Source organism: Abramis brama (assembly GCF_963993115.1).
Source record: "Abramis brama genome assembly, chromosome: 3".
NCBI lineage: Eukaryota > Metazoa > Chordata > Actinopteri > Cypriniformes > Leuciscidae > Abramis > Abramis brama.
In genome coordinates this window covers 3910497-3935752 of record NC_139965.1, presented here as the reverse complement: position 1 = coordinate 3935752, position 25256 = coordinate 3910497, and the positions used below count along the sequence as shown (strand labels likewise).

General features: G+C 38.8%; 3 protein-coding genes across 3 annotated transcripts; 2 read left to right on the top strand and 1 right to left on the bottom strand.

Annotated features, from left to right (window-relative positions):
* Positions 1-2014: 2014 nt before the first annotated feature.
* On the top strand, positions 2015-3755 carry LOC311080131 (uncharacterized protein). The gene is made up of 3 exons (XM_084109902.1): positions 2015-2509; positions 2604-2760; positions 2975-3755. The coding sequence occupies exons 1-3, from the start codon at positions 2365-2367 to the stop codon at positions 3480-3482; spliced, it is 810 nt and encodes a 269-aa protein (XP_083966028.1). The 5' UTR covers positions 2015-2364; the 3' UTR covers positions 3483-3755.
* Positions 3756-4043: 288 nt separating this feature from the next.
* Positions 4044-5810, bottom strand: LOC311080481 (uncharacterized protein). The gene is made up of 2 exons (XM_084110467.1): positions 5366-5810; positions 4044-5270 (listed from the first exon to the last, which is right to left on the bottom strand). The coding sequence occupies exons 1-2, from the start codon at positions 5680-5682 to the stop codon at positions 4349-4351; spliced, it is 1239 nt and encodes a 412-aa protein (XP_083966593.1). The 5' UTR covers positions 5683-5810; the 3' UTR covers positions 4044-4348.
* Positions 5811-9489: 3679 nt separating this feature from the next.
* On the top strand, positions 9490-16798 carry LOC311079850 (uncharacterized protein). The gene is made up of 4 exons (XM_084109578.1): positions 9490-9703; positions 12139-12468; positions 14178-14263; positions 16320-16798. Exons 1-4 carry the CDS (start codon positions 9637-9639, stop codon positions 16458-16460), a joined length of 624 nt encoding a protein of 207 aa, XP_083965704.1. The 5' UTR covers positions 9490-9636; the 3' UTR covers positions 16461-16798.
* Positions 16799-25256: the final 8458 nt, after the last annotated feature.

Below are 25256 nucleotides of genomic sequence, written 5' to 3'. Positions count from 1 at the left end.
TCAAAGCAGCTTCACAGTATTAAATTAAAATAAAATAATACAACAAGGTTTGTTTCTAGTGGAATTTATTGATTGATAAAATTAAATTAAATATCCCCAAAATATCCCCAACTGAGCAAGCCAAAGGCAACAGTGGCAAGGAACCGAAAAAACTCCATCAAGTGACCTAATGGTGTCCTAAAACTCCATCAGGTGACCCAATGGAGAAAAAAAACCTTGGGAGAACCCAGGCTCAGTCGGGGGCCAGTTCTCCTCTGGCATTTATGAACTAGAGGCCGGATTGTAGTTTGAACAGTAAGATTTAAAATGTTATATGAATGCCTGGCCGAAAAGATGCGTCTTTAATCTAGTTTTAAACTGGGAGAGCAACGAACAGTCTCAGGAAGACTATTCCAGAGTTTCGGAGCCAAATGTGAAAATGCTCTCCCTCCTTTGGTTGATCTGGATATCCTAGGTATGACCAAAAGCCTCGAATTTATTGATCTTAAAGAGTGCGATGGATTATAGGGCGATAGAAGATTCGTTAAATAGACTGGATCTAAGCCGTTTAGGGCTTTATAAGTCAGTAGCAATACCTTATAATTAATACGGAACTTTATAGGTAGCCAATGTAGTGATGATAAAATCGGTGTTATATGATCATATTTTCTTGATCTAGTAAGAACTCTAGCGGCTGCATTTTGGACCAACTGTAGCTTGTTTATTGAGGATGCAGGACAACCAGCTAATAAAGCATTACAGTAATCTAGTCTCGAGGTCATGAATGCATGAACTAACTTTTCTGCATCAGAAACTGATAGCATATTACGTAGCTTAGCAATGTTTCTAAGGTGGAAAAAGGCTGTTTTTGTAACATACGAAATATGATTTTCAAAAGACAGGTTACAATCGAGTATAACACCCAGGTCTTTTACTGTAGAGGATAAAGTAACAGGACATCCTACGATGTCAAAGTTGTATTGTGAGAGGTTCTGTGGGCGGTTTTTTGAACCGATAAGTATTACCTCTGTCTTGTCTGGATTTAATAAAAGAAAATTACGCGTCATCCAATCTTTTATATCTTTAACACACTCTGTCAATTTGGATAATTTAGCGTTTTCATCCGGCCGTGATGAAATATATATATTTGAGTGTCATCAGCATAACAATGGAAACTAATTCCATTTCTGATGTTTTCTATTTTCTCAGTGAAGAAGTTCATGAAATCATTACTACTAAACTGTAACGGGATATTTTGTTCGGGTGACGTCTGTTTATTTGTTAGTCTAGCCACGGTGTTAAATAAAAACCTTGGATTGTTTTGGTTATTTTCTATTAGTTTGCAGAGGTACTTAGCCCTGGCCGCTTTTAGGGCCTTTTTATAACGTGACATACTGTCTTTCCACGCGATTCTAAAGACCTCTAAATTAGTTTGTTTCCATTTACGCTCTAAATTACGGGTTTCTCTCTTTAGAACATGCGTAGTATTATTGTACCATGGTGCTTTAATTTTCTCTCTGACCTTTTTTAATTTAATGGGTGCAACAACATCCAATGTTCTAGAGAGAATGGTGCTCATAGTGCTAGTTAGTTCTTCTAGTTCATCTGTTTGTTTGGGTTCAGGCAGCAGCTGAGACAGATTAGATAAGCAATTTGAGAAATTATCTATGGTGGATGGAAGGATTAATCTGCCTGGTCGATAACGCGGCGCAGCATGACATATTACAGCAGTACGTAATATGCAAGTTACCAAGTAATGGTCAGTGATATCATCACTTTGTGGAATGATATCTATATCGGTTGGATCGGTTCCATATGATATAATTAAATCGAGTGTGTGATTAAGACGATGAGTTGGTCCGGTGACGTTTTGCTTGACCCCAAAGGAATTTAATAAATCTACAAACGCAGCCCCTAACGCATCATTTGAATTGTCTACGTGTATGTTAAAATCTCCAACAATTAATGCTTTATCGACATTGACCAATAGATCTGAGAGAAAATCTGCAAACTCTTTTAGGAAATCAGCGTAAAGGCCTGTTCACACCGGGACGAATTTCGCGCGCGATATTCGCCGACGTTTAACGCCTCGTAACTAAACAAAGGGCGCCAATGTGAGTGTGCACACCGACGCGAAAAACGCCACGCGTAAAAGCGTCATTTTTTTTAAAACGCCTCGGGTTCGTTTTTTTGGTTTGACGCGCCGCGTCAAAAACTATCCGACCAATGAGATTGGCGCTTTTGCTCACGTGTCTGGAGCTTCTAAAGTTACAGTAAAACACAACTTGGGGGCGCTCAAACACAAAACGGTCTTGCCGAGCACACATATGTAACGGCGAAGAAGATATACGCCAAGTAGCGTCTACACTGCGGGAAGAGAGGAAGATGCAAGGAAAGATGAATGTGGAGCTGCTGGTTTCCTTAGTTTCGGAACATAAAGCACTTTATGACAAACGTGACAGCGACTACAAAAATATTGAAAAAAGAGAACTGCTATGGTGTGTAATTGCAGAGCAAATGGGCCTTGATGGTGAGTTTCATTTCACTTAATTGTCTTTCATGTACATAGGCTTGTAACTTTTTCCAACAAACGTTTGACAATCGCCATCGTTTGTGTGATGTAGTGGAGGAGGTAAAACAGAAATGGAAAAGCCTGCGAGATACATATACACGAAAAAAGCGCGAAGATGACTGCCGAAGTGGACAGGCTGCTAAAAACAAGAAGCCGTGGAAATTTATGAAGGTCATGGAGTTCCTAGCAACATCAACTGAATTTCGAAGGTATTATCATTAGAACATTACAATACATAGCTGTGTGAGCTACACTATAATGCATTGACATTAAACATTGATTAACATGATATAATTGCATGTTCCCTGTTCACCATACGATCACAGCTCTAGTTCAGTATATTAGTTTGTGTTCTGTGTATAGGTAACCTCTGCTGAAATTTGATGTAAAAAACTCTGATGTAAACTGAATTTGTCTTTACAGTGTTCACAGCAATATTTCTCCTGAAAATATGGATGAAGGGGTTGACCAAGTGGTGGTCCAAAAAGAAGTGAGCGACAGTGAAGAAGCACCAGCAAGCACGTCTCCAGGATCATCCTTCTCCAGCCAAACTGTGACAAGGTCTACTGTAAACAAAAGAAAACGGCCAGAGACACCAGACTTCTTGGAACGGTACCTCTTATCCAAAGAAGCCAGGGAAAGTGAGAAAGAGGAACGCAGAAGAGAGAAAGAGGAGCGCAGAGAGCAACAAAGAGAGCAACAAAATGATGATAATTACTTGTTTGCTCTTGGCTTGATACCAGCACTAAGGAGATTGTCCCCTGCCGTACAGTCTTCGGTCAAAATAAAAATACATCAGCTGTTACATGATGCTGAGTTTGGCCAGGCCTCTTCTGCTTTTTTTCCTCAGCAGTCGCCGGTGTCCTACCATCAGGTCACCCCGCAGACCCCAACAAACTATGGCTGCTCTACAACTTCTTGGCTACCCTAATAGATGTTTATTATATGCGTTTTAATTCTGTATTTTTTAGTTGTTGTTTTTTTACATTCAAGAAATATAGTTGTAAATAACTATTTCATACATTTTTTTGCACTATCGTTCACTTGAACTATTGTTATTGTGACTTATTTGCACTGCTGTTTTTTTGCATATATATGTGCAAAACCCCCCCCAAAAAACCAGCAGTATAATTGTTGAATGTGTACGTGCACTACTGTTTACTTGCACTACAGTCATTGTGACTTATTTGCACTACCTTTTCTGACTCCCTTTTATACTTTATGTTTGTGATTGTTATTGCAACTTGTAGTTCATTAAAAAAAGTTTAATTTTTCCAAAAGAAATTGTGCATAAGTGACTTTTACTTGAAAATAATATAACATATTTTGGGATTTGGCATATTTGTACATAAGTATTCTTGACCTCTTATTGAAATAGCTATGTGCCTAAATACGGAGTCACTGCATTTATAGGCAACAGTTATCAATCTACAGGAACATAACCATTTTGGGCATAGCATTATGCAGGGAATGAAAACATTTTAAAGAAAATGCTTGTAAAAATGTTTATTAAAAATACACATTTTCAAAATCACAACTTAAATTTAGCTGTAAATAAGTATATGTTGAAGTGACAAAATAGTTTACATTTTGCAAAAAACTGCTTTAACTTTGATAGAACATGTTACATCAAAAAATATGTAATTTGCTCTGATGAGTACTGGCATATTAATGAAGAATCAGATGCAATAGATTTGATAGTGTATTCAAGTTCACAGAAATTGTATATATACACATACGCTAGCGGTTTTCACAATGGGAAATGTAATGAACATGGCACAAATTTACAGTTTGATTTTATCTGTTCCCCAGACCATGGTTCACATGGTCATACTGCCAAGTAACTTCTCCTGCTGGTGAGTTGAAGTACTCTTTGTACAGTTCTCGGACATTTTGTGCCTCCACAGATGCCCGCTGCCCCCTACAATGGTCAAAACCTTGTAGTGTTTGCTCACAATCATGGTCATCCTCTGTGGCATGATTCTGGTCATTTCCGTTCGGGCGCAAATAATTGCACAATACACAAGCAGCTTTGACAACTTTGTCAACCACACTTGGTTGAACCTGTAAAGTTCTTTGAAAAACCCGGAAGCGTTGACTGAGGATGCCAAATACATTTTCAGAGATGCGCCGTGCCCGAGACAAACGATAATTGAAAATTCTCTTCTCTGTGGGGAGGCGGCGTCCAGGGTATGGCCGGAGGAGATATGGTTTCAGCGGAAAAGCTTCATCCGCCACAATGACATGGTTAACTTTTCCCAGCTCAGGAGCACCTGGAAGTTCACTTGGTGGGGGAACATTCAGAGTTTCATCTCGGAGTGCCTTTCCCAGCACAGAATTGGCAAAGATGCCTCCATCACTGTTGCTGCCATAGCTCCCCACATCAACCACCAGGAAGCGGTAATCTGCATCAACTAAGGCCAGCAATACAACGGAGAACGTACCTTTATAATTAAAGTAGAGAGAACCAGAGTTTGCAGGGGCCTGGATGTATATGTGTTTCCCATCCATGGCTCCCAAGCAGTTAGGGAAATTCCATCTTTCATGGAACCTCCTGGCTGTACTCCTCCACATCTCTTCAGTAGGCACTGGCAAATGTTCATCTCTGAGGCAATGCCACAATGCATCACAGGTTTCACTCACTATCGAAGCCACAGTTGACACACCAAGTCGAAAGCTGGACGCAATAGTGTGGTACGAGTCCCCAGTGCTTAGAAAACTGAAATGGAAATAGACAAATACTAGTTTTTAACAACGCTTCACTTATGTTTTTACAACATTCATTTAAGTGAATAACAATGTAAACGAACTCACCGTAAACACACGGCCAAACGCTGTTCTGGGTCGATTGGTTTACGGAAGTGTGTCTGTTCTTTTGTCAGCGAGGGAGCCACTTGTTGAAGTAAATTTTCGAACTCACTGACGGACATTCTAAAATACCCCCGAAAACGCTCATGATACATTTTCAGCTCTTGTACCAGTCGATAAAACTCCCCATGTTCTTCTCTTCTCGTAACTATGGGATGTATCCAATATCGGCGTCTTTTCTGGCGTCTTTCCTCATTCAACAGAACAATAATTTCTTCATCGCTGGAGCTGGAGCTGGAGCTACTGGTGCTTGAAATATCCATGTTTTCTTTGTATGATTTTGGACAAGCGCGTAAATACTTGCTCTCTTCTTCTGAGTGACAAGCGAGTGTCAGAAGCGTAAAGTTGCGCAGCGCCACCTTGTGTACTGGGGTGTTTCTGTTTTACATTAAGCGCCATCTAATGTCAGGGAATGAATTTGCATGTTCACTCGGCTTATCGTCAGTGAAAATCGCTTGGGTGTGAACACAAAAAACGCGTCGAAAAACGCTGGCGAATAACGCGCGCCGATATTCGTCCCGGTGTGTACGAGCCTTAAGGCCCAGGCGGTCTATATACGGTAGCCAAGGCTAGAGATAATATGGATTTTTTTTCTAACATCTAAGAGCGTAACATTTAGTACAAGTACTTCAAACGAAATAAACTTATAACCCGTTTTCTGAGTAACATTGAGAATATCTCTATAGATTGTTGCAACACCGCCGCCACGACCAATCAGACGGGGCTCATGCTTATAGGAGTATCCAGATGGAGTAGACTCATTTAGACCGAAATAATCATTTGGTTTAAGCCAGGTTTCAGTAAGGCAAAGTACATCAAAGCTATTATCTGTGACTATTTCATTTACAATAACTGCCTTAGGTGTGAGTGATCTAATGTTTAGAAGACCTAGCTTTAAAAATTGTTTTTGTTTACTAATAGCAACATTTTCTGTTTTAATAACAATTAGATTTTTCCTAGATCCTGCAGTAGAATTATTATTTGATCTCACTAAACGAGGAATAGACACAGTTTCTATGCAATGTTCTACACTAGTATTTATATCATTTAAATTGGTGCAGGAGAGACTATGATTTGGACTTTTGGTTACTAGTCATCTAATGGTATTTAACATTTTGGAGATGTTATCCGACAGAAGATCCACTCCGAATCTGCTTGGGTGTAAGCCATCGGCACGGAAAAGCCTAGGACGTTCCCAAAACAGATTCCAATTATTTACAAAGAGCAGTTTCTGCTCATTGCACCATGACATTAACCATTCATTTAGCGCGAATAGTCTACTAAACTTTTCATGTCCTAGTTGGTACGTGGGAAGCGGTCCTGACACAATGATCGTTATTTCAGGCGATGTGCTGCGTACCGTATCGATCAGATTCCTGAAGTCTTTCTTCAGAACCTCTGTCTGGCGCAGTCTGATGTCGTTCTCTCCCGCGTGCAAGACCACAGTTCCGACGCGCTTGTCACTGTTCAGAATCTCGGGAACGCGAGCAGCAATTTCAGAAACACGAGCACCAGTGCAAGACTGTGCACCTTACTTTTACCTAACGTAGCGTGTACGTGCCGAACGATGGAATCGCCGATGATCACAGCATCGCGTTCGGTTTTGCGAAGAGGGGAGAAGCGGTTTTGTGTGGATAACTCGAAAACCGGGAGGGGCGGAGAGAGTCTTGGTCTAGACCTGACTCGCGTCTTCCGCTGCGGAACCATCCAGGCTTCGTGGTGGCGTGTTGGAGCCGGAGTGAGCGAGACCATGGCTGATCGCGACCTCGGCGCTCGGGACCGATGCTGAGTAACGCACGGAGTAGACGAGGTCGAAGTCAGCGGGTTAGTAACGTTAATCACTGATTTGTGTGCATCGGCGCGTGATGTTTCAAGAGCTAACCGCCGGTCTATCAGCTCGGCCTGTCTTACTAAAAGGTTGTGGATCTGTTTCTCAACAGCTTCCAGCTCAGACTGCAATGCGTGCAGTTCAAATGTATCTTCACCTGCACCAAGAGGTAGACTACTTACATCTAATATATTCGCCATGTTTGTTTGTAAGTGAGTGTGGAGAAGACGCGTTCAGCCGTGATCCACGGACGTAACCTATAAGAGTATCCGGCGTTGGATCACCAATAGGCTTGAGACGCGTCTGCTCAACAGTCCGCGTTGTAACTATGAGGTTTGAGCAATAGTGCTTCTCAGTGAGGAAAAGTAGAAAATGTTCGTTGTAAGTGAGTTTAAAGGGAAAAATCAAGAATTATAAATCAAATCGATAGAGCTCCAAAGACAACAACGCGTTCAGACGCGACACATGCGCATTCGAATTCCGGAAGAGGAAGGCAATACAAAGGCAATAGTTCCTTTGTATTTGTGGATAATGACTCTTATCACTGCTCTCTCATGTGGTTTGAGAGATGCAGAGATGAACAGCAACCTCTTTATTCAGCAGAATATTTTTAGATGGTTATATTCTTTATTAACCAAGACAGCTCGTTGGCTGCATCATTAGTTACAGATTTCTTATTGTGACCCTTTCTGCGTTGACGTCGAGTTGGAGGTGCAAATGAAGCGAAGGAAGTGCCACTCTCAGGTGGACCTCCTTCAACACCCCAAACAAAATACATAAAACCTAAGAAAAATCAAGTCAATTTGTTAACCTAAATGCAAGATATGTATATTAGTGAACTACTGTAATTCAATGTTTTGTGTTTGTACTTTTTTCCAGTGACAAACTCTCTGGCAAGATGATGGACCAAATTTGTCTTCATCTGCTTTCTCTTTCAGGTAAAACATTATGTAAAACATTAAACACCAAATGATTTGCATATTTGTTCCATTTACGTAGTGATATTACAACAAACTGTTCTGTGAAATATCCTACAAATCTTTGTAGAGGAAAGTGAGATTTGTCCGCATAGAGAATTCATGTCTATGTAATCAAGCCAATAATAATTCAGGTTGTCTAATATCAACTGACAGTTAAAGAAAGCATCTATGAAAGAGAGCCAAGGAAAAATTACTTCTCAAAAATCAAAAAGCTGTCCAGACAAGATCCGTCACTAGCGGCCGATTATTCTGAAGGTTAATCAAGTAATAAACAAACTTAAATGAACAACAACAACAAAAAAGAAGCCTTAACTTAATATATACATTTATATTAATAAGATATAATATTATTGAACAACACTGTTAAAATACAATGTATATTGCAAGTTATATAGTTTATGTTATTTTAAGTCATTAATTGTTATGATTGTTTATTATAATAATAAAACTGTGGATGGACTTCTTAACCAGAAAACATTAACACACTGTAATTGTTGTTTTACACTTTAAAGAACTATATTAAAATCAAATCCTTATTTAATCGTGGAAAAAACGTCTATTATGCTATTTTAATTTCCTCATAATACACGCAGCTCTTTTCTCTCAATGAGAGCTGCTCTGCTCTGATTGGTCAGATTACTTTTAAAGATCCCTAAATCTCGTATATTAGATGTTGTACTACACTGGGTGTTTTTAAATCACGGTTGAGGGCACATTTACTTGCCCAGGCTTATGGTTAAGCTAGCGGTTTAGTATATCTTGTTTTACTGTTGTCTTGCATTTTAGTTGTATTTTGGTTTGGTGTGGTGTTTAATGTTTTTTTTTTTAAATATATGTTTGGCTATCCTATCTATGCTGTCCAATATATTGCCTGTCTCCAATATTTTAGCACTGCTTTACAACAGAAATACTACATATACTACTAATGCTGTAATTTCGAAGATTTCGAAAAAATCGAAGACAACAAGAACTTGTTCAACAATGATAATAAAATAAAATAAAAATCCAGCCAAATAGAAACAAATACATTGAGTTGAACCTTTAAGAAGGACACTGGGGAAAATAATATATACAAATCTGGAAATGAGTGTATTCTGTCGACAGGATTCCTGTCACTGACTCTGTGTGATCCACACAAGTATGTTCTGATCCAAGAGTCGATGCCGTGGGGAAAAGCTCAAAATTACTGCAGGGAAAACCACATCGACCTGGCCACGGTTCAGAGCGATGAAGACTGGACCACTCTGCAAGAAGTCGAACATGAAGAAGATTTTTATACATTTGCCTGGTTGGGACTCTACAATGACATCAACAGCTGGCGTTGGTCTTATCAAGACGAGAGTGTAGTGTTTCAGTACTGGGACTCTGTCGAGCCGAATAACAACGGTGGGCACCAGGAGTGTGTCGCAATGTATAAAACTGGATACTGGTATGATGACAACTGTGATCACACTAAATATTTCGTGTGTAGTGACGGTGAGAAACACTCTTTATTGATGCTCATTATTTCAGTTTATGCATTTATTACATATCTATCTATATTTATTTATTTAGCAGACACTTTTATCCAAAGCAGATTTCAAATGAGGAATATGGTATGCATGAAGACATTAATATAATGACATTAGGGGTGGGCGATAGAAGTAAACATTTATATCTCAATTAGGCAGGATCATGAATTTTGTGCAGATGAATAACTGTAAATAATTGTGATTAAAGTGCAACAACCCAATAGAAGGATGTGCACAATCATATTTAGACTGCAATTACATTCACAAATCGAGTAAATATAATTTTTAATGTTGTGGCGCTGGAGATTCAGCATCGCAGTTTTACATATTTGAATGGTTTATCGTTTTATCCAGTCACCCACCCTTAAATTACATTGTCATAGGATTTAATTATAATAAATTAATAAATTCATAATCAGTTAAGAACACAATGACCTCAACTGGAACTCTAGTGGCTGCATTGGGATTTCAGTCCATGTCAAACAAAAAATATATAAATTTTATTAGGGATGCATGATATATCGGCCACCATATCGGTATCAGCTGATATATGTCCTTTTTTTAATGTTATTGTTATCGGCCTGATTATAAAATTTTGCCGATATATTAAAGCAGATAAATAATGGATTACTTCCTTCAGCTGAGACACTTCAGATGCGCACTGTTTGAATTACGTGAAATATGATTGGAATCACTTCAAAAAATTAAAATACAGTTAAGTGCCACAGTAGTCTGTCATATCGGCTACATAACAGTATTATGAGAACTTTAAAATTGTGTGTTTGGGACATAGTGAGACTTTTGTTTTTGTAATCAAGCTCTCAAAAACTTTAAAAATTTGGACTTAGATTTAACAGCCAATATATCGGTTATCGGTATTCAAATATAAAGAATTATCGGTTATCGTATCTGCCAAAATGTTCATATCGGTGCATCCCTAAATGTTATACTTTAAATATTCTCAAAATAGACATATAAAACTCAAAATGGGAGATTAAAGGGATACATGTAGTTCAACCAAAAATACAAGTGTTTGTCAATAACTGACCATCATGTCATTTCAATCTTGTATTAACGCTTTCATGAACACAAAGGAAAACATTATACAGGTTTTAACACTGAAAATATTCGGTGTAAGATTTACAACTTTCAATTCAATTATTTTTTATTTATTCATTTATTTGACATGGACATTGCAATTAAACATAGTACAAAACAAGTTTGTAACTGATGCTATGCAAAAAGAGTTTATAGCTAGTGCTAATTTACAACTCCAGTCCCTGGTTGGGCCTTTACACTACAACATTTTCTATTTCATCATAAAAACGTATCTATAGACACACCATATAAATCACTTACATACACAAACTAGCTATTTACAAATGGGTACATTCCTGTTTCGATTTCATCCAAGACTTAGCTCGAGAAGTGAACATTCTAAGTCATGGTTTTATATTCAGTGGGTAATGAGTTCCACAACTTTGCACTTTTATATGAAAAAGCAGACTGACCAAATGAAGTCTTACGGTACGGAACTATGCAGTTGTTATTGATAGAGCCTCTGGAATTCAATTCAATTCAAATTTATTTGTACAGCGCTTTTCACAATACACATTGTTTCAAAGCAGCTTTACAGAAAGTGCATTTCAGAAATGTACATAGAAAAATAAAGTTAGTTAATCATGTATTAATTTAGGGCATAACATCGCTGGTGTTGAGTCGTCTCTTCACGGGTGTTGGGGCATCTGTAGTTTCCATGGGAGGCTGGATACAAACTGGAGCTGACTAGCGTCCCGAGATAACAACAGAAAAGCAGATGGGAAATAATTAGCATAGCTGCTGTTCATAATATTAATGCATTTGATCCGATTTAACTGTAGTATAAAAGGTAATCATTATGTGAATGCTTGGCTAAAGAGATGCGTCTTTAATCTAGTTTTAAACTGGGACAGCGAGTCTGAGCCTCGAACAATATCAGGAAGACTATTTCATAGTTTTGGAGCTAAATGTGAAAACACCCTCCCTCCTTTAGTGGACTTAGATATCCTAGGAATGACCAGAAGCCTCGAATTTAGTGATCTTAAAGAGCGCGATGGATTGTAGGGTGATAGAAGTGACATTTTTTTCACTCAAAAATTGCTAGTAAATTTCACAAATAATTACAAAGAAATGCCAAGTAAATTAAACATGATATTTTGAAGTAGAATAACTGAAATGGAGTATAAAGGGGAAAAAACTCTCATTTTATCCATGCTGGGTCCATATAAACTATGGAAATATAATAAAAAAATTGACTTCTGGAAACAAATTTTGGCAGGTTTAAGAGGCTCACACTCGTTAAACTGGAGAAAATGATTTAGTCTTGTCATGCCTTTGATGTCTTGACTCTGTTTTTTACAGAAAGAACCAATGCAACAAAGAAAATGGTTTTAGTCAAAACTTTAAAGACGTGGCTTGACGCCCAGACGTATTGCAGAGATCATTACACAGACCTGGCCACTGTTAGGAGTCTAGAGGACAACAATCAGATCGTCAGCTTGTATCAGTCCTGGATTGGACTGTACCGGGACTCGTGGAAGTGGTCAGATCAGGCCAGCTTTACTTCCTCAACCCAACTCGCTGCTCAGAGACTCAGCGGGACGGGACAAAACTGTGCCGGTGTATATTATTATAGTAATTCTATTACCGGTTACAATTGCACTGGACTTTATTACTTCTACTGCAGCACTGGTAAGTCCTTTACTTTCCTTCTTATAGTTGTTTGTTGACAAAAACTGAATATGACTGTTCATTTAATAAGAGTTTCCCAAACTGGAGGTTTATGAGAGAACTGTCAAATCAAATCAAATCAAGTATATTTGTATAGCGCTTTTCACAATACAGATTGTATCAAAGCAGCTTCACAGTATTAAAATAAAATAATACAACAAGGTTTGTTTCTAGTGGAATTTATTGATTGATAGAATAAAATTAAATATCCCCAAAATATCCCCAACTGAGCAAGCCAAAGGCAACAGTGGCAAGGAACCGAAAAAACTCCATCAAGTGACCTAATGGTGTCCTAAAACTCCATCAGGTGACCCAATGGAGAAAAAAAACCTTGGGAGAACCCAGGCTCAGTCGGGGGCCAGTTCTCCTCTGGCGTTTATGAACTAGAGGCCGGATTGTAGTTTGAACTGTAAGATTAACAATATTATATGAATGCCTGGCCGAAAAGATGCGTGAACCAGAACTGTGAAAAGCTAATAATTACTTAAATCATAAAAATATCAATATTTAATATTATACATATATTTTTTATAAAAACACAAAAGCTAAAATGTATGAATATAGGGATGCACTCCAAAACCATCTGAAACACGAAAATAGCTGTTTCGGCCGAAATGTTTCAGTAGTCGAAATTTCGGTGCATCACTATTTATATATATAATTTATAATAATAAAACAACACATTCACATATTCACAGTTCTCTGATGTTGGTTAATGGTCATGTGACATGCAGATAAACAACTAAAATATTTAATATTTTTCTTAGTAAGTGTTTTATTTTAAAATCATTCATTTTAATTTGACACTTTCATTTTAATTTGATTTAATTATATACACCCATCTTAAAGTCAGTTCCACATTTTTGGTTAGGGGAGCTCTGATTGGTCGTCCACTGAATGCTATCGGCCGATAATGGCTTTGGGAAGTTCATCTTCACATCAGCACATCGTCTGCACTATAAGAGCTTGCTCAATCGAGGCAGTGTTGCTTCGTCACTAAACAGAATTACAGAATTAGAAAGTTGTGTATCAGTATATTGGATCTGTGCAGCTCTTAAAGTGACAGCAGCCGAATAATCCTGCCACTGTCTCTGATTATTTCTCAGTCTTTTGTTGTTTGATTAACATTAATGACACTAACTGCTCTTGAATGACACATTTTTGTAACCTTAATTGTAATGATTAATCTATGTTTATTTTTAAAAGATCATCCAGTATTATTTTACATTTGATTCATTATTAAATTTGTTTAGTATTCTTCCCTACTGTTACACCTACCTGAAAAAAACTTACAGAACTGTTTATTTTACTAATCTTTATTCTGTTTTATTTATTTGTGCTACTGCTAGTAATTTGTTTATTTGTTTTTTTTTTTGTTTGTTTTTTTTTGCAATTCAGTTCATAGTTTGAAATCAGGCTTGTTCTGTGTGTGTAAGCTATTGTGCAATTGCCCCATTTTAAAAACAAAAATGCACTGCATAATCAAACATTTAGATCATTTTAAATATCAAAAAATGTTAAATATATATTTATATTATTATAAATATATAATATTTGGTCTTATCAAGACGAGATAAGATCCGACTGACAAGAAGAAGTTTGGGAATCCCTAATCCACATTGTCATTTCAGTAAAACACAAAGTAAGATATTACGTGTGTTGTCCTGCAGTGATGAGAAAGCAGGTGATCCGAGTGCAGGTCAAAGCCAGTGAGAATGCGGACGACGCTACACTGAGTGCACTCGTCTTAAACAAGGTGGGTTTTATAACACTCAACAGACTCAAATTAACCCTCTGGGGCTCTTCACTCATTTTTTTACAGACAAATTTTACACTTGTTTTTGTGTTGTTTTGTTTATCAGAATGGTACGAAACTTGGCAAAGGTTTTGGCACTTGCAGTGTGAAAAAAATAAAAAATCATGGACATCATTTGAACAGGTTAAATGGTCCTGAAAAAAATAGTCACACTTGTGCTCCTTGCGGTCAAAAATGAGCGCATTGGGAAAATAAATGGGAGACGAATTTCCTCTAGTGGAAGCGTCTGGAACTGCAGCCGAACACAGTCTCACTGAAAGCTCATTTTTTGAGATATCAAACTTGTTTAGATTTATAGCTTTGATTTTCTCACAGTTTTAGAATAAAACATGTACATAAAAATTTTAAATAGTATTTTTGCACATTTTTCATAACAATAAACGTAAAATTCTGTAACTTTTTTAAAAACTTTAAAAACTTTAAAAAGAGATCAAACTGAAGTCTGTGCTTTAAAGCACTCAAGATTTACCACAGTTTAAGTTGGAAATTGAATTGTCAGGTCTATGCTCAAAAAGTGAATAAATGGATTATAAATACATCATAAATATAATTAAGTGCCATAAAATCCCCTAAAAAAATAAATAAATAAAAAAATAAAATAAAAAACATTATCGAACTAAAATATAGTAGGGGAGAGCCGGGACAAACACTTTTCAGATAAATGTCGTTTTCTAAGATAAGGTTACAGATAGATTTTTTATTGTTTCTGATTAACAACTCACATATGTGTTCTCCTATTAACATATGTGTTATTCGGTACAAATATAGAATGATTTAAGTAAAATTTGACTTTGAACGGTAGTTGTGCTTTGTTTCAATTGCAACACAGGGGTGGGACGGATGAAACATAAGTTTAAACGGCACCTATTCATCTAAAGCTTATTTTTTGTGAACAATACCTGACAAGTAACTTGTGTACATATTGTTACAAACATATTTTGTAATTTATTTTAATTTAAAGGTTCATATTAACCATTTTTGTTATGTCGCCCAATAAACAATAGGCGATAAGCCTATGCGCATTTTGTAATCTTTCTAATGGGCTATTTTGACGAAGATAGACAAATCCGTTTACAATTCATTTTCTTACTTTCTTCCTTGAGTCATATTGAGTGTTTGCCAGTTGAATAGCCTGTTATTATGAAGAAAACAAGGTCAACCGGAAGATGATAAATTTAATTTATTGAAGATTGAAGATTGGACAATTGAAAATTAATTTGCATTAAAAGAAACACAAGCCTAGGAACAGTATATGAATCTATGAACAGTATAGGCTATGACCAGGTTTAACTGGCACGAAGCGCTGTCGGGATGGTTTAAACACTTGTTTCAACCGTCCCGACAGCGCCTCCTGTCATTTAAACCTCTTTTGCCTTAAAAAACTCTGATATTGCACACTTAAGGCTGTGTTTCAGTACTAATACACCTGCGGTATTATCATTACAATGGCACATGAAACAATAAATCCAATTTGTCAGTCAAAAAAGTACCGCACAAAAGAATTCACTTACCGCACTCAAAAACAGCTTGGCGGCTTTAACTCCAAAACGGCACGACGTAAAGAAGAAATGTTTTCGCGGGTATGGTAGGCATTGCGCGCTGTACATGCTAACGAAATTTGACGTATATGACGTGATTGAAAATAAAAAATACATTTCTGTCATTTTGACCGACACGTGAAGAGCTCCAGTAATGTATTAAAATGATGTGCTGGCTTGATGATTTCCATTCATGTATGACAGTAATGAGCGTCTAATGAGAATCATCACACATGTATTATTTATTAAGAGCTTTTGCGACATTTGCTTTTGGTGACGAATGTGTTCAGATTTGTAAGCATTTGTTCAATGAGTTGGTCAGTCCTTCGCGCAATGACAAAATATTATGTATGCATTTTGAGCTTCGCCAGTTTCTGCTCTTTCTGCCAGATTTGTAAGATAATTTTGAGGAGAAATACATCACACTTGTTTAATGAAAGCCTGTTTTTGTGGTTTAGTTACAGCAGATGCTGAGCGATCAGGACGTCACACTTACATGGAGGAAACAACCGGACGGAAAAATCTTCCAGAAGAAAAAGACCATTCGGAAAACCAGTAATGCCAGTAATGCCAGTAATGCCAGTGCTCCAGTTTGCTGAAGTCATGTTCCTCCATGGAGTGAAACTTCTCAAACCAATGCTTCATTTCATTCTTAGTTACAGATATCTGTTACAACTTACAAGTAATTAGTCAAAAATAAATGTAGATCTATTCGTTTAGCATTTCTTAATTTAGCAGACAGATATGTACACCTGAATATGAGCTAACAAATGTAAACACTGTAAAATCGTCATGAAGAATAAATAAAGGTCTTTGGGACGATATAAAAAACTGCATCAGATCTTCTCACAATAAAAAGCACTATTGAATTAAACACTAGTGAACTTCACACAAATGCACTGTATACAACTGTACGCTAATAAACACAGTCCTTTGCATTTGTTCTCTGATTCAGATACACGTGTGAATGCGCATTTCCATTTACAGTAACAAGAGAGACTATTATGCCACAGTGTTGATTCACAAATGTAAGTGGTTTGATGGTTCTGACACAGTGACTGTTACCACAATTACTCCATAGCCTACTCATTAGTTTATTCAAGCCATCAGATTCATCCGTACTGAAAACTGGCACTGAAGAACTACTACAGCTAGTAGAGCATATTGACAGTAGCAAACTTATCAATTCTAAACAGTTTGGATTTAGAGCAGGTTACTCTACAGAAATGGCTAACTGCTACCTTACCGAGAACATTAAGAGTAAGTTGGACAAGGGTAATGTCGTGGGAGCTGTGTTTATAGACCTAAAAAAGGCCTTTGACACCGTGAACCACAATATACTCTTGAATAAACTCACCAGCTTCAACTTCTCTGAACATGCTATCGGCTGGTTTGCATCATATCTGGAGCATAGAGAGCAACTCTCAACGCCACTACAATCCATAATGGGTATCCCACAGGGCTCCATCTTGGGGCCTCTGCTCTTTAGTTTATATATTAACGATTTACCAACATGCTGTCAATCAGCCAACTGTCAAATGTATGCTGACGATACAGTAATTTATGCATCAGCCAGGACACCATGTGCAGTGGCAGAGACCCTGACCAAGGAAATGGAGGGTATATCCCAGTGGCTTAAAGACAACCATCTGATGTTTAACGTCAAAAAGACTGTATCTATGTGCTTCTCTATAAAGGGGAAAGCTAAGTGTACTATCAAAATACATCAAGAAGCCATAGAGGAAGTTGAGGAATTAAATTTTTTTGGTATTATTCTGGATTCACAAATTGAGCGTCAGCGTCAGTTCTGGCAGGCCAGTTAGTCAAGACGCTGCTAATGCTATTGCTTCAACACTGTCCCGCCAGCTGATCTGCTTCAGCTGATCTGCTTCAGCTGAGCTGCATTAGCTGGGTAACTCCCCTCGCTGCTCAATGGCCAAGCTCAAACAAGGCGCCCTATTTAAAGCACATTCAGTTTGCTCATACATGCTTGCTGCTCGCTACTGCTGCCCGCCACCTCCCCAGCTCCTCCTTATGCATAACGTGGCATTTTGCTATGTCATGTTGCCTGCTCTGTTCACAGGGGGGATATTTTAGCTCTCACAGTCCTAAACTGTGTGAACGTTCCCTAATGCTGCTGCTGCTGTCCTCTGACTCTCTGCTATTTCATGGTGCTCATGAAAGGTCAGAGGACTCCCTGAACAGAGCCATACCGCCAAATTTCAATTCAGGAACATCAACCTGTTTGCAATCTATTCAATAATGGACCTGACAGAACTCAAATTCAATAAACACATTAACAAGCTTTACTGTTTTTTCATGCCATGATACCCTCTCACTTATCTTATTGTGTTACTGTATGGAGCCAAGCCTCCCAGACAACAGTCAAACCCATCATATCATTATACAAACAGGCACTGAAAATAATGGATCAGAAACCAACTATGTGGCACCACTGTTTGATTGTACAGAAATACAAGCTTTTAGATTTTGATAGTTTTATTAAGTTCTCTTTTAATAAACTGACTTTTAAATGCGCAAATAATCTAGCTCCAGCCGTACTCTGTCCTTTTGTGATAAAAATAAACAGAAGGAGAGAGGCCACTAGGAGTGTTTTTGGACGGAATGTTGTGGTTGAACCCGGAGTAAACAATCTTTCTACGGGAGCTTCGATAGATGTAGCGGGGGCGACGTAGAAGACCGAGTTTTTTGATGATGGTAATACAGAATGGAGATATAGGGGTATTCAGCTTGTACAGTTGTAATATAGAGTATGTAAATGACATAATTAGTTAGGAAGGGTGAAGACTACAGTCACAGAGGATGAGCAGGTCGACAGTGTAAGCCACTGTCAAGTAGCCGAACCTGCCGAAGCCAAAACTGTAGTTCGGTTGATAGCGGCTAGCAGATGCTAACTGGAGGCAGCCGTCCCAGGCAACGAAGCCTAACTGCACCCGGACAGCAGCAGACTGTCCAGGGGTCTACCTCGCAGTAGCAGTGCTAGAGAAGGAGATGAAGTGGTGAGGAAATCCAGGTTGTAAGCGTCAGGCAAGCAGCGGGCGATTTAAAATGGCGATAGCTGAGCCAGCTAGCGTTTCCCGTTGAGAAGGGCAAATAGTTTGTGGAGTTACCCAGAGATGAGCTGCCGGTGGCGTTTCCACAGAGAAATCCGGATGGCAGCAACACGAGTGCTGATGGTGTTGGTCAAGGGTAGAAGCCGTCGAAGCTGCCGTAGGATGAAAATGATGGAAGGTAAATTGACATCCAAATAGATATAATCCATGTACAGATGAAGAGGTACCGGATTACAGTTGACAATCATGGTCAGTAGAATTGAAACGATAATGCCAGTTTAGCATAGGAATAGACTAGAATAGATGGAGAAGCGGCGAACAAACAACGCCAGCGTCCTCTCACATCCGGTGTACGCCAAAGCGAACCCCCGCTCCCCAACGGCCCGCTGCAGGGATGAATGAGGCATTTATATAGCGCTTTCATATGTACTACTGTACACCCAAAGCGCTTTACAATCATATCAGGGGATCGCTCCTCAACCACCACCAGTGTGCAGCATCCACTTGGATGATGCGACGGCAGCCACAGTACAACGGCGCCAGTGCGCTCACCACACACACACACACACACACACACACACACCAGCTATAGTGGAGAGGAGAGAGAGTGATAGAGCCAATTCAATGTAAGGGGATTATTAGGAGGCCATGATTGGTAAGGGCCAATGGGTGGAATGTGGCCAGGACACCGGGGTAACACCCCTACTCTTTACGAGAAATGCCATGGGATTTTTAATGACCACAGAGAGTCAGGACCTCGGTTTTACGTCTCATCCGAAGGACGGGATAATCTCTCGCAGATGCTGGAAGAAAAGTTGTCTTTGGAATGTTGCCAGGGATTCTGCATTCCGGATGAGGGTGGGGAGAGCAATCCACCAGCATGGAACTGTGAATGAGAATGTTCTGGAAAGTGATTTTGTGGCTTTCTGTGATGGAACCATGAGACGTCGCTCGTTGACCGATCGTAGGCTTCTGGTAGGGATGTAACAACACAAGCACCCAGCCGCTCGTGATAGCGACCCATTTTTGGAATGATTTACCAACTGAAATAAAAACACAAAACGAACTGAAAACATTTAATAGAAAGGTGAAACACTGGCTGAAAGAAAACCAAATATGCGGCCACTGAGTCAGTTTTATTGTAATGTATTGTCTGTGCTGGATGCCTGGTTGTTTGCAGATGGCTGCCAAGGATCACCCCATGGGGCGGGGTCTGGGTCTGGGTCTGGGTCTGGAGCGGGGTCTGGGTATGGGAGATAATCTTGTAGCGGCCTAGGCCCTCACTATCGGGGTGGGTATAGGTGAGCAGGTGCGAGCGGCTGGGTGCTTGGGGCTTGTGTTGTTACGTGATGTGCTGTTTTGTGGTCACGAATCTGTGAAATGCTGATGTTAGTATATAATGTATCTGCTGCATGATTGTGTAACTCACACTATGTAGCTCTTTTAAAAATTATATATTTGGATTATCTTTTTAGAAAGGTCTGACCAGGGACTGGGGTTGCAAATTAACCTATTGGCTAGAAACCTTTTATGCAACACATCTACACATATTGTTATGGCTCTGACTGTGATAATTTTGTATGTAATAATATGCGCTGCATTGTCCCTGACAAATAAACTAATAAATAAAAATAAAAATTGGCGCGCGGCGCGCTCTTGCTTCAGTCTGAGCAGAGCGAGGAGCGGGCTTGATTACTCAAACTTGATTATATGCAACGGTTTAACTGCATTTTCCCAACTCATGCAGATAAGAGAACCACTGAACCAGCACTTCGACTCCAGTCTTTATTCAGCATCACACCACCACACAACACAACGCAGAGGGGTTGCTGAGACGTGGCGAAAGACAAATGCGCGCGTCCAGACCGGCTACATGTGCGTGCGTGTGTGTGTGTATGTTGCGTTCTATACGTGTTTGTTGTTGTGTTTTTGTTTTCCACTCCCTCTCTTGTACGCCTCTCTATTCGCTCTCAGGTTCCTGTGATAGGCCGTGTCAGCTGTCAGTCATCAGGGCGGCTCTTCTGCGTCCAATCGGCTGTCGCCCCGCTGCTTTAAAAGACTTCCAGCGTGTTTCGTTTGGCAGCAGTGTGTGTTTGTTCAGACTCCTGAGATACGTACTTTGTATCAGTTTAATCAAATCCCATTTGTGTATGTGTAGTCTAACATTAATTTCCTAACATTTTATTTTATTAGGTTAGAGGTTGTGTGGAATAGTTTAAGGAAATTATGTTATATTTGGTTCTTTAATTTGGCAGCATTTTAAGTTCCTTTTCCCTATAATTCCAATTTGTATGTTCTTTTCCTTCTGTGTGTTTTCATTTACATTGTACATAGCTATTGTTATGTTTGTTGTACCCACCAGCAGTATGATATCTGAATGTTGTGTTCCCTCTCCTAGACCTTTAAAGATCGAGAGTGAGTGAGTGAGTGAGTGAGTGAGTGAGTGAGTGAGTGAGTGAGAGAGTAAAAGAGTGAGAGAGTGAGTGAGTGAGAGAGTGAGAGAGTGAGTGAGTGAGTGAGTGAGTGAGTGAGTGAGTGAGATAGTGAGTGAGTAAAAGAGTGAGTGAGTTAGTGAGTGAGAGAGTAAAAGAGTGAGAGAGTGAGTGTGAGAGAGAGAGAGTGAGTTAGTGAGAGAGTAAAAGAGTGAGAGAGTGAGTGAGAGAGTGAGTTAGTGAGAGAGTAAGAGAGTGAGTTAGTTAGTGAGAGAGTAAGAGAGTGAGTTAGTGAGAGAGTAAGAGAGTGAGTTAGTGAGAGAGTAAGAGAGTGAGTTAGTGAGAGAGTAAGAGAGTGAGTTAGTGAGAGAGTAAAAGAGTGAGAGAGTGAGTGAGAGAGTGAGTTAGTGAGAGAGTAAAAGTGAGAGTGAGTGAGTTAGTGAGAGAGTTAGTGAGTGAGTGAGAGAGTAAAAGAGTGAGAGAGTGAGTGAGTGAGTTAGTGAGTGAGTAAAAGAGTGAGTGAGTTAATGAGTTAGTGAGAGAGTAAAAGAGTGAGAGAGTGAGTGAGTGAGTGAGTGAGTGAGTGAGTGAGTGAGTGAGTGAGTGAGTGAGTGAGTGATACAGTCACATATGCAGTATATCTCACAACACACAGAAACGCTGAAGTGCGAATAATCCAATAATCAGACTCGTCTGGACTGTGGTTCCTTAGAGAGTCAAAGCTGGACATTCGGACCGTCTGCATTCGTTTTGGACCTGCAGACATATTTCATATTCAAACACTCGAGCGGACCAGAAGAAGGGGAAACACACATCAGCAAGAGTGGATCAGGATCATCCAGGATGGGTGTCTGCTGGTTCTGTTTGCTGGGCTCCTGTGTGTGACGGGCTTCAGGGTTCAGGGCCAGAATGGGAAAGTGTTTAGTGGTGTGTGACTACACTCCCACCTCGGAGCCGGCCGGGAACACGTTGGGAATGTCGGTGCGTTCGGGAAAGCGGACAGGTCGCATTCTCAGCCGTCAGGAACAACAACCACGAGCCCTTGGAGATGAGCAAACGCACCATGACCATATACTTCGACCAGGTAGAGGGAATATGTGAGCCTAGACCACAAAACCAGTCACATGGGTCTTTTTTTATTTATTGAGATTTACTCGTCATCTGAAAGCTGAATAAATAAGCTTTCCATTGATGTTATGGTTTGTTATTTGGCTTGAATATTTGGCCGATATACAACTATTCGAAAATCTGGAATCTGAGGGTGCAACAAAATCGAATCCCTATGTATCGCTTTCTGCCAGAACTTTTACGGGCTTTTCCCAAATCACGGAAGTGACCTCGACGTCCGGGTTAGCAGTAGCATTAGCCATCAGGCAAGTGTTATTTAAATAAACTCCTGATGTACTTACAAACTTTCCAATGCCTCGTTTTATGAGTGCAGAACCTATTTGTACTACTGTAGATGTTTGGTACCATTCTGGGCATTATTAGTGGGGTAATTTACCAGATACAACCTTGGATCTTGAAATTTTACTCCGAACCATCCCTTTAAATGATGTAGTCAAGTTAATTCACATTTATTTATATAATGGTTTATACAGTACAGATTAATGTAAAATTCAAGTTCAACTCTAATGCAGCTCTACAGAAGACAAGAGTATTGTCATTCAACTCAATTCGGTTCACTGTCATTCAATTCAGAAACAGTTTAATGATGCAAAGTTGATCAATCATTAATTAAATTGAAACTTTTTAGTGACCAAAGTAAAAAAAAAAAAAAAAATCTAAATCTGCCGTCGCTAGGACACATTTCTGAATGTCGCTTTTTAAAAACTCTTCATACATTTCTCATAAGCTTTCAGCTTCACATTCAAAAATGCGCTAAAACTACCAAAAAACTACCACTACCACTTCATTCTTGTGTCAAATCAACTGTGGCAAATTAGCTTAAAAGGTAAATATGAATAATTAAATATAACTTGTAATAATTCATTATAAATATTTGGTTCAATTAAATCGATGTAGCTGAATTAATATGACAATAAATGAATCTGTTTGTCCAGCAAACACTCGGTACTGATCATCTATCAACTCTCAGAAATGATATTTTTTTGTGGCAACAGAAAAATGTCAGTTTTATGTAACTAAAATCAGACACACATAACTAATCTAAGCAAACACATAGGCCTACACACAAATCATGCACACATGGGTAAAACCAATAAACAGAAACAGGGGAATGGAGCAATGAAATGAGTCATTTAACCATCTGAACTGAACCGTGTTCGGATGTGTTCGGATGCAGTCTCGGGAGAAAGTCTTGATGGTTTAGTGAGTCGATGGTGTTGAAGTTGCAATCAATTTCTTCTGCATTGGACGAAGAAATTATGAAATTCTTTTGTTAGTTTGACTCTCATGGTCAAGGAAGTTAGAAAGCATGGTATAGATAAGGTCACATTAACTAGTGTTTCTATCATAAAACATGCATAAAACAGAATACAATACAAAAGACACTATACAAGACGGTAATAATCATACACACAATGTCCTGGAGATATGCATGTTCCTTCATAGAAGGTTTGCCTATAAATTAATGGAAAGTCTTTTTTAATGCGTTATGTGCTATAGTCCTGTTGCATGTTGGGTATACCTTATTTTATATTTATTTCATGCATTTGGGCAACTTATTTCATTATATATCACAGTATTTCATTTTTTAGTTATTTCAAAATGGTATTACTGTAGAAATGTAGCAAATTTTAACAGTTTTGAAGAGTTTGTAAACGTGCAAACTGTCCTGCAGGTTCATTGAGTTTTGGCTGTGTTTGAGTTTGAGTGGGGAAAAAAAGATTTGATGTCATTTGAACAACGTCGTCACTGAATGTATGTTGTGTTGAAGCAGTGATAAATGATCCATAGATTAGCGATCATATTGAGAAATGTGTCCTAGCCATTGTAAACACACACACAAAAAAAAACTGGAACTATTGTGAAATATAATATTACAATATCATTATGAGTTCGCTTAGGAAAGTTTTGAGTATTGCGAGTAATCTACTTGGTATCCCTCTAAGAGGTCTAGAACAAAGTTATCAGACCAGATGCCTTAGTAAAGCTGCGAAAATCATATCAGACAAAGACTTCTCAGGGTTCCTTGTTTTTCCCCTGTAGAAACAGAAGTTTGTGTGGAAAACAGAGACACTGATTGAAATGATTGTGTGATGATTCTTCAACCTGTTCTTTTCATTTAGGTCTACTTACTTTCACAGATGGACTTCTTCCTCTGCAAACTTTCTTTCTTTATGCATGAACCTGCTTCTTAAAGGGATAGTTCACCCAAAAAGATAGTTCTGTCATCATTTACTCACCCTCAAGTTGTTCCAAACCTGTATGAGTTTCTTTGTTCTGCTGAACACAAAGGAAGATATTTGGAAGAATGTTTGTAATCAACAGATCTCGGTCCCCATTGACTTCCATAGTAGGAAAAAAATATACTATGGTAGTCAATGGGGACCGAGATCTGTTTGGTTACAAACATTCTTCCAAATATCTTCATTTGTGTTCAGCAGAACAAAGAAACTCATACAGGTTTGGAACAACTTGAGGGTGAGTAAACAATGATAGAATTTACATTTTTGAGTGAACTATCCCTTTAATACATGATTAACGGGGCTATATGTAGAATTCAGAAACCCTTGTTATTAGCGACACTGGTAGTCATTACATGAACTGCAGCAGCAACTTATTGTTCGCACTCGAAACAAATGTGATTCAAAGCCCCGATATATACACTGCAAAGGTCTTTTTTGTTCTTCTTTTAGAAGTAAAAGAAGTTGGAAATACATTTGCAGCGATATGCTGTTAACGAACATCTCGACGCCGTCCACTG

What these genes read in the sequence shown, in the direction of transcription:
- LOC311080131 (XM_084109902.1), top strand. Translation starts at nt 2,365, where the DNA reads ATGCAAGGAAAGATGAATGTGGAGCTGCTGGTTTCCTTAGTTTCGGAA. An exon ending in AGAGCAAATGGGCCTTGATG is followed by an intron (nt 2,510 to 2,603) that starts GTGAGTTTCATT and finishes TGTGTGATGTAG; the next exon opens with TGGAGGAGGTAAAACAGAAA. An exon ending in ACATCAACTGAATTTCGAAG is followed by an intron (nt 2,761 to 2,974) that starts GTATTATCATTA and finishes TTGTCTTTACAG; the next exon opens with TGTTCACAGCAATATTTCTC.
- LOC311080481 (XM_084110467.1), bottom strand. Translation starts at nt 5,682, where the DNA reads ATGGATATTTCAAGCACCAGTAGCTCCAGCTCCAGCTCCAGCGATGAA. An exon ending in CGTTTGGCCGTGTGTTTACG is followed by an intron (nt 5,271 to 5,365) that starts GTGAGTTCGTTT and finishes TTTCCATTTCAG; the next exon opens with TTTTCTAAGCACTGGGGACT.
- LOC311079850 (XM_084109578.1), top strand. Translation starts at nt 9,637, where the DNA reads ATGTATAAAACTGGATACTGGTATGATGACAACTGTGATCACACTAAA. An exon ending in ATATTTCGTGTGTAGTGACG is followed by an intron (nt 9,704 to 12,138) that starts GTGAGAAACACT and finishes TGTTTTTTACAG; the next exon opens with AAAGAACCAATGCAACAAAG. An exon ending in TTACTTCTACTGCAGCACTG is followed by an intron (nt 12,469 to 14,177) that starts GTAAGTCCTTTA and finishes GTTGTCCTGCAG; the next exon opens with TGATGAGAAAGCAGGTGATC.